The 14,085-nt window shown below is 46.0% G+C and overlaps 1 protein-coding gene across 4 annotated transcripts in view; it reads right to left on the bottom strand.

Moving 5' to 3' along the window:
• LETM2 (leucine zipper and EF-hand containing transmembrane protein 2) overlaps nucleotides 1-14,085 on the bottom strand; it is a 267,600-nt gene that overhangs the window by 12,427 nt on the left and 241,088 nt on the right. For all 4 annotated transcript variants that reach the window (XM_081171439.1, XM_081171437.1, XM_081171436.1 and 1 more), the window contains 3 exons: nucleotides 10,140-10,247; nucleotides 9,162-9,248; nucleotides 8,852-8,926 (listed from right to left, as the gene is read on the bottom strand). In XM_081171439.1, the coding sequence (XP_081027565.1) occupies nucleotides 8,852-8,926; nucleotides 9,162-9,248; nucleotides 10,140-10,247 (270 nt within the window). The remainder of the gene's footprint in view (nucleotides 1-8,851; nucleotides 8,927-9,161; nucleotides 9,249-10,139; nucleotides 10,248-14,085) is intronic.

Genomic DNA, 14,085 nt, shown 5'->3' on the forward strand with positions numbered 1-14,085 from the left:
CAAGCAGTTGCACAACAGCCCCACGGCGGGGCATTTTGGACAACATAAAACCATGTGGTTGGTCACCAGGGAATTTTGGTGGCCTAAGGTGAGGGAAGATGTACGGGAGTATGTAAGAGGGTGTGAGCAATGCCAGCGAGCCAAAGGGGAGAGGCGGGCGCCGGCGGGGCTATTAGAACCCTTACCAACACCAGAACGACCTTGGGAGGCAGTGTCTATAGATTTTATGACTGATTTGCCGAAGTCCAAGGGGAAAACAGCCATCATGGTCGTGGTAGACCTACTAACAAAGATGTGCCACTTTGTAGCCTGCTCGCATGCAGTCACGGCGGAAGAGACAGCGAAGTTGTTTGTAGAACACATTTTTAGGTTGCACGGGGTGCCATTGAGGGTGGTCTCAGACAGAGGAAAACAATTTACTTCCAGGTTCTGGAGGAAGCTCATGAGCTTACTGCAGGTGGAGGTCAACTTTTCGACTGCCCGGCACCCTGAAACCAACGAGCAGGCGGAAAGAGCAAACGGTGTCCTCCAGCAATACCTGAGGTGCTATGTCAATGACAGAGAGAATGACTGGGTAGAGAAGTTGGTGCTGGCGGAATTTGCCTACAACAATGCAAAGAATGTGTCCACAGGGATGAGCCCCTTCTTGGCTAACTATGGGTGTCATCCCAGGGCATTCCCAGGGGGAGGAGGGGAGAGATGGAGCGTCCCGCCAGCCGAGCATTTTGTAGAAGAAATGGAAGCAATCCATTGTCAGCTCCAACTCAACTTAGAAAGGGCGAAGGAAGAATACAAGAGGCAGGCAGACAAGAACCGAAGGGAAGGTGAAACCATAAGGGTGGGAGATCGGGTGTGGCTGTCAACCCAAGGGTTGCCATTCAAAGGGGGTTGTAAGAAATTAAGACCCAGGAGATTGGGTCCCTTTGAGGTCATTCAACAAGTCAACCCAGTGGCTTTCAGGCTCCGGTTACCCAACCACATGAAACTGCACCCAGTATTTCACAGGTCGTTACTGTCACCGTATGAGGGGGGACGAGAAGGGATGTCCACATGGGGACCGGTCATAGAAGAAAGGGAATGCAGCAGCCATGTGGCAGAAATCCTGGACGCCAGGTGGAAGGGGGAGCAGGTGGAGTATTTGGTAGCGTGGGAAGGAGAACCGGAGTCAGAAAACACTTGGGTAATGGCAGAAGATATCAATGACGAGGTATTGATAGAAATGTTCCATCAAAGGTTCCCAAGGAAACCTCAGTCTGTGGAGAGGTTCCGGAGGGAATACTTTGGGACCACCGATGAGGAGGAGGAGTTGGAAGGATTCCCGGACTCGGAAGGGGAAGGGGAGATGGACTCTGAGGAGGAGGAGTACTTCGAGACCAGGAACTGCAACAGGTGGAGAGAAATGTTCGAGACGTCGGAAGATGAAGGAAGTTCCTTCCGGGGTTTTGCCTCCTCACCGCCCATAGAGGAGGGGGTGGGAGGGGGTGAAGGGGGCCCTGGAGGGGAGGTGGATGTCAGGGAACTGCCATCGGAAGGAAGGGAGGTGGAAGGGCTCACACAGGTTGGGAGAGACTCAGCAGCTGAAGAGGGAACCAGCAGGGGGAGAGGAGGTGAGCTGAGGGAAAGTGAGCAGGAGGGATGGCTCAGACACTTCCAGCGAAGACAGTGGGGAGGTTTCAGGACCTCCTGTAGGGACACCCACGCCTCGCCGGAAACTGTCACGTAGAGAGTCCAGAAGACGTGTTTCCGTTAAGGAGCTTTTATGTTGGAAGCGATTCCGAAAGCAACCACTGTCGGAATCTGCTAGCGACTGACGGAGCCATGTTTAAGGGGCTCCGTTACAGACAGAGGTTTGCAAGCTTGATCAAACTCTGAGGGACTTGGATTTTACGCACAAGCAGCTCATCGTCCCATCACAAGTAGTTAGGATTTTTTTAACTGATAAATGTTGGAGCAAGTAAGGACAAAGAAACAAGCATAGGATAAAACATCTGAATAAAATACAAGATTAAACACGGATAATGGATGAATAAAAACTGATAATTAAAACAGATAAAAACTAAAAACAAATAAAAACGTAGTTAAAACAACTGTAAGAGCATAAGAACTAAAAGACTCGCAGTTAAAACAACTATAAGAGGCTGCAGAGTAGAAGCCTCTGAAATAGAGGACACTCACAGCATTAGAAACTGATGTGCAAATATGGTTAAAACAGACAATTAAAACAATGTACAACAATAAATTTAGACACAATGTGCAACAATAAACTATCCCAGGGAGTTGACTTAGAGTCACCCATGGAACCGTGTTTGGGGCTTTTCATCCCGGACTATTTTGAGTTGCGCGATGGTCTGCGCCTACAGATTTGTACACAGAATCTGGCGACCATCCAGGTCTTCTTCTGAAGGCCAAATTTTTGCTTTTGCGGGAGGTCAGCGAGCCTCACCAGTAGGGGATCAATGAACTTACTACGTGCCTCTTCGTAAAAGGGACATTTAAAGAACAAGTGTTCTGGGCTTCCTATCTCTCCCAATGGACAGGTGCAAAGTCTCTGAGCATAGGGGACTTTTCTAAAGGCTCCATCCAGGACCGGCGAGGGAAGAGCCACACTTCTGGCGAGTGTAAAGGCCCTTCTTGCATTTCTAGATACAAGAAAGAAGAGATATGCTGCCGGTGAGGCTATGTATCTCTCGATTTCTCCAATTTTATAGTCGGCGCACCTTGCACAGTCCTGTTGTCTCTTGGTATCTAATATTCTTTGCCTGACCGTGGCTTTTGCCTGGCCCAAGCCCAGACTTAGAAGGGCCTGAGGGGCAAAACCCAATTTCCGGAGGGTGTTCAGAACTGCAGTCTGCCAGCCTGACTGGAAGTGGTCGCAGAGGATCAGTGGGGCTATCCCTCGGGGGAGCAGATTCAATGTCAGCCATTTGTAAATTGATGTTAAGCAAATGCTAGCCTCCACTGTCATCATCCCCGTTTCCAATCTCACCCATGCGTTTGAGACACATCTGGGGACTTGGAGGAGAGCTCTAAGAAGTCTGGATTGAACTCTCTCAAGTGGGGAGAAAGCAGAGGAAGGCGGGCCCAAAAAGGAACCATAGAGGAGTTGTGCCAAAGTTTTGGCCTTGTATAATTTTAGAGCTGCGGGGACAAAGAAGCCTCCATGTGCTCTGAAGAATTTAAGGTTACAATTTGCAGTTTTTTCCGCTGAACTCCCGATGGAGTTTATGTGTAGTTTGTTGGTTCCTGAGGCCTGTACCACTATTCCTAGATACTTATAGTTTGTGACTTGTTCTAATTTATGGCCTTGGAGTTCCCAGCTTCAAAGCTTTGGTTTTCCCCCAAAAGTGAGTATCTTGGTCTTTTGATAGTTGATTATGAGACATTCAGATTCACTTTATGCTGCGAGCTTTCTTAGTGCTCTTTTGAGTCCAATGGGGGTTCTGGATAGAATGACCGCATCATCGGCATATAGCAGGACCGAAATATGCCGATTTGCAAGCTTCAGCAGGTGGAGTTCTGAGTCATTGAGTGCAGATACTAAGTTATTTAGATAGAAATTAAATACTAGAGGGCCAATAGGCACCCTTGCCTGACTCATTTGAAGGTTTTATTGGGTGCGTTTGGTGTCCTAGGCGGCTGCACCTGACTCTAAGAGCCGTGTTTGTGTGCAGTGCCTGAATTAAGAGCAGGAACCTTCTATCTATATTGGTACCCTGTAGTCTGTCCCAGAGTCTGGTTCTGGAGACTGTATCAAATGCTGCTTTTAGGTCGACAAAGGCCGTGTATAGTGAGGCCTGCCCTCCTGATTTGTATTTGTCGATGAGATGTTGTAGCGTAGGCAGTGATCGGTCGTGGACCTTCCGGGTCTGAAGCCTGCTTGTTCTATTGCCAGGATATCTTCATTCTCTAGCCATTCTGTAAACTTATTAAGGAGGTGCTTTGCGTAGAGCTTACTGATCACACTTAATAGGCTAATCGGCCTATAATTCGCTGGGTCCCCTCTGTTGCCCTTTTTATAGATTGGGACTATTATGGCTGTTCCCCATTCCCTTGGGATGCGGCCAGTGTCATCTATGTAAGTGAAGAGGTTGGCTAAGAAAGGTGCCCACCAATCCGCCTGTGCTTTTATCATTTCTGGCGTAATGCCGTCTGAGCCTGGGGCTTTGGCCATTTTCAGTTGGTTTATATATGATTTCACTTCAGTTACTGAAACAGGCGGCCATTTAGCCAGTTGTTCTATATTATAATTCCGTAGTGGAGGTTCAGTGTCCTCATACAAAGATTGGAAGAATGAGACCCACAGGCTAGGTGGAATTTGTGAGGTTAAGGGGGAAATAGCTTTATGGGTGCCAGAAGCTACCAATTTCCAGAATAGTGTCTGATCTTTTGCTTTTGCCGCACTAATTAATTCTAGCCAACATTTTCTGGTATAGGCATTCTTTTGGTGGAGTATTAGGTCTTTATACTCTTTTTTTAGGGCACGGTCAGCAAGATAGGCTTGATGTCTGACAGAATTTTCAGCTGTCAGGGCAGCTTTGGAAGAAGAAGAAGAAGAAGAAGAAGAAGAAGAAGAAGAAGAAGAGGAGGAGGAGGAGGAGGAGTTTGGATTTGATATCCTGCCTTTCACTCCCCTTCAGGAGTCTCAAAGCGGCTGACATTCTCCTTTCCCTTCCTCCCCCACAACAAAGACTCTGTGAAGTGAGTGGGGCTGAGAGACTTCAGAGAAGTGTGACTGGCCCAAGGTCACCCAGCAGCTGCATGTGGAGGAGCGGAGACGCGAACCCAGTTCCCCAGATTACGAGACTACCGCTCTTAACCACTACACCACACTGGCTCTCAAGCATTTTGCAGGGCTTTCTTTGCCTCAAAGCAGGTGTAATCAAACCAGGGTTTATTTGATGTTATTGGTTTAGTTGGCCTTTTCTCTGTGGTATTAAAAAGATAGGGTTTTAATTGTTGGAGCAGGCTCTCAAACTTGGAAACTGGGTCCTCAGGCCTAGGATTATCCCCAAAGTCAGTTATAATTGTACGGAGTTTTTCAGAGATTAGAATCTTCTTCAGTTTGAAGTCAAGTGCAGGGGTCCATTTAACTTGGCAACCAGGTTGCTCTAATGCGGTGATCTCTGCAGGATATACTGTTCTCAGGAAGGGTGACTCGTTTAACGGAGACACCTGGAGGTGCAAAGGGAAATGGTCCCCCTCTATGAATGGGAGCACTTTTAAATTCACTATTTTTGTTAGCAATTCGCTGTCCGCCAACATATAATCAATTCTGCTGGATCTTACCCCAGACATGAATGTATATTCCCCGGGGATGTCGCCCCTGGTGCAACCATTTAGAATATGAAGACTTAGCTGCCTAGAGAATTTGAGGAGCCAGGCTCCAGCAAAATTTGAATGTTGATCCTTTGACTGCCTTGGTAGTTGTAAAGCCTCCGGGCCAAAATCGTCAGGGTACCCTATTTTTTGCCTGTATTTGGTTTCTAAACTGGGGTCATCAGGACCTAGCCTTGCGTTTAGGTCGCCCACCAGCAGGACCTTTGCTCCCGGATAGTCCGTTAGCAGTAACCTGACATAAGAGTCCAGTCTATTCCAGATGCCCTCAATATCGTTGTTTTTTTTTGCTTGTTGGGGGGATATAAGCATTGATAATTAGTAAACTGCAGTTTCCCCAGGATATGAGTAGGGCCACTGCTAGGTGGTCTACAGGGGACAATTCCTTACAGGTGGCGTTTAGGCAGAGTGAGATTAGGATGCATAACCCCCCCCCCTTGAGCCTCCCTGGTCCTCTGCCTGCAACCGCTCTCACTGCATATGTATAGTATCCTTCCAATGATGGGTTTTCAGCTGCCAACGTCTCTTGGAGAGCGATGATGTTAACGTTTTGACGGTAGAAGGGAATGTCTGTAGAATGGGAGAGGCATCTGGACCAGCCAGCAACATTCCAGGAGATGATGTTTAGGGCAGCAGCTGATTCTTGGGTTTTTAGATTCCAGGCTCTCATAGCTGTTTTCTGCTGCTGATTCCTCAGGTCCTTTGAGTTTGGCTTGATTGAGGGGAAGACTAATTTGGGGGTATTAATTTGTCTGTCCAGGCAGTCACCCGCTAAGACCTTAGAATCATCATAGAATTGGAATAGACCACAAGGGCCATCGAGTCCAACCCTCTGCCAAGCAGGAAACACCATCAGAGCACTCCTGACATATGGTTGTCAAGCCTCTGCTTAAAGACCTCCAAACAAGGAGACTCCACCACACTCCTTGGCAGCAAATTCCACTGTCGAACAGCTCTTACTGTCAGGAAGTTCTTCCTAATGTTTAGGTGGAATCTTCTTTCTTGTAGTTTGGATCCATTGCTCCGTGTCCGCTTCTCTGGAGCAGCAGAAAACAACCTTTCTCCCTCCTCTATGTGACATCCTTTTATATATTTGAACATGGCTACCATATCACCCCTTAACCTCCTCTTCTCCAGGCTAAACATGCCCAGCTCCCTTAGCCGCTCCTCATAAGGCATCGTTTCCAGACTAAACAGACCCTTTCAAATAAAGACCATTTCCTGAGGGCTGGCTTGCTTGTGCACCGTTTCTTCGAAACATCGAAGACCCTTTACCATTTCTAGGAGCACATAGGCCAGCCAGACCAAAAACCAAAACCAGCACTGCAGAATCCAACAGCGCCAGAAACGGTAAGCCGCTCTACCCAGAGGCTGGCAACCTTAAACAATCTGGCAGGCTGTACAAAACCCCACCCTCACCAAATAAGTTAGAAAAGGATTTCTCCTCAGAGGATGAACAACTCCTAACAACCTACCTCGAGCAGATCCTACTTTCCCAGCATACACTAATTGAAAGACTATCGACCATAAGGAAGTCCCTTCCACCTCTAGCCCTGCCTCCTCCCATGAAATTTAATTACATCAATTGCAAATCAAAGCCTTTAACCAATGAGGAATGGACAACTTGTTGATATCTGTCTCCAGAAGAAACGGGTTTTCCTACACCTCCACCAACAACCCAGTTCAAAGTTGAACTAGTGGTGCCAGCGCCAGGAATTGGCTCAATCTTCATGGATTGCCTGGGAACCCTAGAAGCTATTCATGCAGAGGAATGAAATAAGGTGAGAGGCACAAATACAAGATGGGTGACACCTGGCTTGAGAGCAGTACATGTGAAAAGGATCTAGGAGTCTTGGTTGACCACAAACTTGACATGAGCCAACAGGGTGACGCGGCAGCTAAAAAAGCCAATGCAATTCTGGGCCTCATCAATAGGAGTATAGCATCTAGATCAAGGGAAGTAATAGTGCCACTGTATTCTGCTCTGGTCAGACCTCACCTGGAGTACTGTGTCCAGTTCTGGGCACCACAATTCAAGAAGGACACTGACAAACTGGAACGTGTCCAGAGGAGGGCAACCAAAATGGTCAAAGGTCTGGAAACGATCGTATCATGGGTCGTATCATGAGGGAGGAATTTTACCTTGATGATATTTTCTGCTGTCACGAGGCCCCTGGTGACTATTCCGATTTTTTTGGGAATATTTATTGGCATGCATGAGTTTGTGATTTTATTTTGGGTTGTAGGAGCAGAGTTCTTTGTTGTTGTATTCTCCAGCAGCTTAAAGAGCTTCTGGGAATTCATTTTTTTAGTCTGGCAGGTCGGCGTTCCCTTTTGGCCTCTCAATTTGATGTTTTTGGTCTTCTATATTTTTTGTGTTGAGCATTTTCTCTTTCAGGTCGGTTTCTTGGGAGCAAGGGACCCTCTCTCCTGCACTGAATTGTTTCTGTTTGTTTTTTGTAATCGAGTCCCGGCTTGGTTTCACCTCCCTTAGTCCTAGTCCCAGATGTCAAGTGAGGGAAAGCGGCCTCATGGTTCTTAATCAATTCAATTAGGGTGGTAAGCAGGTTCAAGCTTTCCAAAAGGAAGTTTTTAATTGGCTCAAGTTCTTTGCTTATCTGTGTGAAATGAGTTTTGAGTAAATCTTCGAACATCCCTGACAAGTAGAAGATAAAGTTGTCCGGGTGCTGTAACCTTAAGCTGTTTGGCCATTTGTCTGTCTCAGTCGGGGAAGGGCACCTTAAATTCTCTCCTGATAGGGAGGGGAAAGGAGGCTCGTTTGACATGGCTTCTGGGTTTTCCAGGAATAGCTCCTGTTCTAAACTTGCTTCAGGTCCCTCTTTGGCTAGCTCAGCTTGTTTTAGTTTTGTTGCCAGGTCCACTCCCCCACCTCCGACGTTAGTTTTTTCCTCCCTTCCAATCCAGGTGTGGTCAATAGACCACTCATGAGAATGGAGGTTTCCTGGATTATTTGCTTCATCAGCCTTGGGATGGAAGTAGGTTGAAATTTTGGCCTGTTTTTTCTTTGGGGGAGTTGTTACAGGTTATAAAGGTGAAATCCTAAGTTCTTTGCAACATTGTCTTGTAAGTACCATCTTCGTACTCAGAAATAAATGGGGCTATTTTATCCAACCCACAGCTTTATGGGCTTTTCAAGGGAGGTGGTTCAAAGTTGATTTAAGTAGCTTTAAAAGGGAGGGGAGGTTTAAAAGTCCACCCGACAGCTCCCAGAGTCCTTTACTGATAAAAGTTGGCAGGTATTTTCAAAGGATAAGCCTTTTTATCAGGGTAATTTGATCATTAGATCTCCTACTCACGCAGCAGAGACTCAGTTGAGACTTGACCTGGCGCCATCTTCCCCAGACTCTCTATTTTATCAGTAATTTAAATAGCTATTTTGTTTGGTTAAGATGATAAAACAAAAATCTATTCGTGTGGTACATAGTCTTAAATACTGTCAGCTTAGTCATTGTTTATTTACAAGCTGTAGTGCAAGAGGCAAAGAGGTAAAACTCACCTCTCCTGCAGGAGGCTTGGCTGACACCTCAGGAACTGGTAATTTCTCTGTTGGCTGCAATATAAATTCTTCACTCTTCAAGAGGGAGAGAGAGAAATAAGGTCAGAGAACTGGATTGTAGGCCAAGATTCAGAAGGAAAAAATAGAACGATGAACCCAAGCAATTTTGTTGCGAGAGCCCTGGTGTTCTTCAAGAAAGAAATGCTACTACACCATGAGGGCAACTGGTGAACACCCTATTAGTTACTTATGAGCCTAATTATTGGAGAAGCTTTGAGAAAACACCCAAAGAGCACACACCATTTCTCACCTTTCTTTCCTGTACTTTGGGGGCAGAATCCAACAAGGTCTCATGATCCTCATCATCTGTGTCTGCATCACCCTCGGTCTTCAGAGGCTAAAGCAAGAACAGAAAGCTTGGTGTCATTATTTGCTTTCTAGATCTCAGTGAAGCAAGACTGCCTTCACCCTAATTATCTACAGAGGGAAAATGTTAAGGCTTTCCTGCAGTGCTAATTTGGGTTTACAGCACCCGTCTCTGAGACTTGGACCCACAAGAAACAAAGTGTGTCACTTGGGAATTGTGTGCAGATGCCATCAGCAAGGAAGAAGTCTGTGAAAGATTTTATGCATCCTGAGATCTGCATTCTTGGGACCAGCCTTGAAGGAAGCAGCAGTGCTGCAGGTGCCCATACGGAGGACATTTTTGATGCAGGACAAAACACGGGGTTTCCCAAACTGTCTAATTAACCTCACTCAGGAGGTGCCATTTCAGTTTTCAGGTGCAGGGGAGGGAGAGTTCAAGAGCCAGCTTTCGAACTTCACAGACACGATCAGGATTAAAGCTGCAATGCTATACACTCTTGGGAATAAATCTTACTTAGACTTAATGAGATTATGGGCCAACAGGTACAGGATTCAGTTGCAAGTTAGCTGGACTTCGGTTCCAATGATATCAACAGGAACTAAAAAGTCATGACAAAAATGATTGGTTTAATCAGGACCCAAATTCAACTAACTTAGACTGGACCTAACAAAGTGTGTATTAAGAGCATTTGTTATATTTACTTCTTTATACCTTTTAGCCATAAGTGCTCCTGCAAAATAATCATGCGTAGTCTAAAACTGGGGAAGGAAGAGTTCCCCACACCTATTGGTGGGTCTGCCCCTCTTGTAAAAACTCTGCTGCAGCGGTTCTAGGTCATCCCTGTTAGCCTCACAAACCCACTCCTCCTCAGGAAGCCACCAGGTCCATTTCTTGAACACTGCTGCTGTCGATCCTGCTCACCTCAGCTGGATTCACAAGAGGCTTGGGCTTCACCTCTGTCAAATATAAGGCTCGAGAAAGTAGCAGCAGAGAAGGAGGAACGTTTTCTCTAAGATGTAGATCTAGCCACTGTGTAGCAGAAAGAAACAAGAGAAGGACGGTGTCAGAGAATTTTGATTTAAACTGTGGTGGGGAATTGCATTTTAGTGAGCCTGAAAAATCCATGCGCAAGTGTTGGAGCATGGGCCACCTTCCCACATGGACAAGCAACCTCCCTTTAGTGTGGTGGAGTCTCCTTCTTCGGAGGTCTTTAAGCAGAGGCTTGACAACCATATGTCAGGAGTGCTCTGGTGGTGTTTCCTGCTTGGCAGGGGGTTGGACTCGATGGCCCTTGTGGTCTCTTCCAACTCTATGATTCTATGATTTTTACACAGTTGTTCTGATAGAGGCTGGCATCTCAACTATCATTAGGCAGCCTGCCCATGCTTGCTTTATCTTCTGCCTGATCCATATCATTCTTAAGTTGTTTAAACTGAAAAGAAAATCCTGCAACATTCCTGTGTTCCTTTCCCACAATGCTTTAGAGTAAGAGTTCAAGGCAAAGCAGGCCTCTGCAGAGATGGGGCTACTGGAGTTTGCCCCGGAATATCCTATGGACTCATGCTGGCCTGAGCTCAAATCCAATGGACGGCAGCTCACCCAGGGGAAGGGGAGACCTAAAGATGCCAGAGGTTCCTCAACAACATGAAAATATGGGGCTCCACCATTTCAGCATCCACCTGAGGCCCCACACTTTCCTGTAAGCTCCCAGCAGAAAAGGCAGTGGGGACATGTGAAGGCCACCTAGGGATGCTGGAGTGCAAAATTACAAGGCAGCTTAAGCTAGCTTTCAGCTAAGAGGTGGAATTTGCTGATTACCTGCACAGATGTTGAAGCCATATCTGTCTTGCTCAAGAGAACTCATAGAATCATAGAGTTGGAAGAGACCACAAGGGCCATCGAGTCCAACCCCCTGCCAAGCAGGAAACACCATCAGAGCACTCCTGACATATGGTTGTCAAGCCTCTGCTTAAAGACCTCCAAAGAAGGAGAATCCACCACACTCCTTGGCAGCAAATTCCACTGTCGAACAGCTCTTACTGTCAGGAAGTTCTTCCTAATGTTTAGGTGGAATCTTCTTTCTTGTAGTTTGGATCCATTGCTCCGTGTCCGCTTCTCTGGAGCAGCAGAAAACAACTTTTCTCCCTCCTCTATGTGACATCCTTTTATATATTTGAACATGGCTATCATATCACCCCTTAACCTCCTCTTCTCCAGGCTAAACATGCCCAGCTCCCTTAGCCGTTCCTCATAAGGCATCGTTTCCAGGCCTTTGACCATTTTGGTTGCCCTCCTCTGGACATGTGCCAGTTTGTCAGTGTCCTTCTTGAATTGTGGTGCCCAGAACTGGACACAGTACTCCAGGTGAGGTCTGACCAGAGCAGAATACAGTGGCACTATTACTTCCCTTGATCTAGATGCTATACTCCTATTGATGCAGCCCAGAATTGCATTGGCTTTTTTAGCTGCCGCGTCACACTGTTGGCTCATGTCAAGTTTGTGGTCAACCAAGACTCCTAGATCCTTTTCACATGTACTGCTCTCAAGCCAGGTGTCACCCATCTTGTATTTGTGCCTCTCATTTTTTTTGCCCAAGTGCAATACTTTACATTTCTCCCTGTTAAAATTCATCTTGTTTGTTTTGGCCCAGTTCTCTAATCTGTCAAGGTCGTTTTGAAGTGTGATCCTGTCCTCTGGGGTGTTAGCCACCCCTCCCAGTTTGGTGTCATCTGCAAATTTGATCAGGATGCCCTTGAGTCCATCATCCAAGTCGTTGATAAAGATGTTGAATAAGACCGGGCCCAAGACAGAACCCTGTGGCACCCCACTAGTCACTCTTCTCCAGGATGAAGAGGAACCATTGATGAGCACCCTTTGGGTTCGGTCACTCAGCCAGTTACAAATCCACTGAGTGGTAGCATAGTCAAGACCGCATTTTACCAGCTTCTTTACAAGAATATCATGGGGCACCTTGTCAAATGCCTTGCTGAAATCAAGGTAGGCTACATCCACTGCATTCCCTTCATCTACCAGGCTTGTAATTCTGTCAAAAAACGAGATCAGGTTAGTCTGACAATGACTTATTTTTCAGAAATCCATGCTGACTATTGGTGATCACAGCATTCCTTTCTAGGTGCTCACAGACTGTTTTCTTAATGATCTGCTCCAGAATATTCCCTGGTATTGATGTCAGACTGACTGGGTGGTAATTATTTGGGTCTTCTCTTTTCCCCTTTTTGAAAATAGGGACAACATTTGCCCTCCTCCAGTCTGCCAGGACTTCGCCTGTTCTCCAGGAATTCTCAAAGATGACTGCCAGTGGTTCTGAGATCACATCTGCCAGTTCTTTTAATACTCTTGGATGCAGTTCATCTGGCCCTGGAGACTTGAATACATCTAAACTAGCCAAGTATCCTTGTACTATCTCCTTAGTTATTCTGGGCTGTGTTTCCTTTGCTGAATCATTTACTCCAAATTCTTCAGGTCGGGTATAGTTTTCTTTATCGGAGAAGACTGAGGCAAAGAAGGCATTGAGGAGTTCAGCCCTTTCTGTGTCCCCTGTTTGCATTTCACCATCTTCTCCTCTGAGTGACCCCACTGTTTCTTTGTTCTTCCTTTTGCTACGAACATACCCATAAAAGCCTTTTTTGTTGCTTTTAACCTCTCTAGCAAGCCTGAGTTCATTCTGTGCTTTAGCTTTTCTGACTTTGTGTCTACACGTGCTGGCTATTTGTTTGAATTCCTCTTTGGTGGTTTCCCCCCTTTTCCATTTTTTGTACACATCCTTTTTTAATCTTAACTCAGTTAAAAGTTCTTTAGATAGCCACCCTGGCTTCTTTAGGCACCTTCCATGTTTCCGTCTCATTGGTATTGCCTGACGTTGTGCTTTTACTATCTCCCTCTTAACAAACTCCCAGCCATCATGAACTCCCTTTCCTTTTAGTATTACTGTCCATGGGATCTCACCCAGCACTTCCCTAAGTTTTATGAAGTCGGCTTTCTTAAAGTCAAGAACTTGAGTCCTAGTATGCTTGCCTGCTCCTTTCCGCTGTATAGTAAACTTCAGAAGAGCATGATCACTCGCGCCTAATGATCCTTCCACTTCTCCCCCACTAACCAGGTCATCAACATTGGTTAGGACCAGATCTAAAATGGCTGTTCCTCTTGTTGCTTCTCCCACTTTCTGGACAATGAAGTTGTCTGCAAGGCCAGTGAGGAATCTGTTTGACCTTATGCTCTTGGCTGAGTTTGACATCCAACAAATATCCGGGTAATTGAAGTCCCCCATTACTACTATCTCCCTTCCTTTTGCATGCTTGGCCATCTGTTCCAGGAAGGCATCATCTATGTCCTCCGTTTGGCTTGGGGATCTATAGTAAACTCCCACAATGAGGTCTCTGTTATTCTTCTCTCCCTTAATTTTGACCCAAATGCTCTCACTTTGGCTTTGAGGTTCTAAATCTTGGATCTCTTCACAGGTATACACATCCCTGACATATGCCGCCACTCCTCCTCCTTTCTTGTCTGGTCTGTTTCTCTCAGATCCTTCAGCAAAGGATCTAATCCTGGTATGTTGAATCTCCTACCAATAACTGCTGACTCATGTGAGATGGTACCCAATTCAGCTCATTTGGGCTCTCACCTAATTTGGAACAGGATGTTTAAATATGTAAGACTAAAGTCTGATAATGGGGAATAGCACTGGGAAAACTAAGTTGATCCAATTGCGATTTAGCCATAAAAGCAGCACTACTTTCTGTTAGAGACCCTAAGGGTCCTGTTATTTCAGATGATGTATTCTGTTATGACATAAGAACAGGCCATTGAACACAGCATCTTCTAACAGGGACCAACTAGATGCTATGGG

Source organism: Podarcis bocagei, assembly GCF_964188305.1.
Source record: "Podarcis bocagei genome assembly, chromosome: 15".
Lineage (NCBI taxonomy): Eukaryota > Metazoa > Chordata > Lepidosauria > Squamata > Lacertidae > Podarcis > Podarcis bocagei.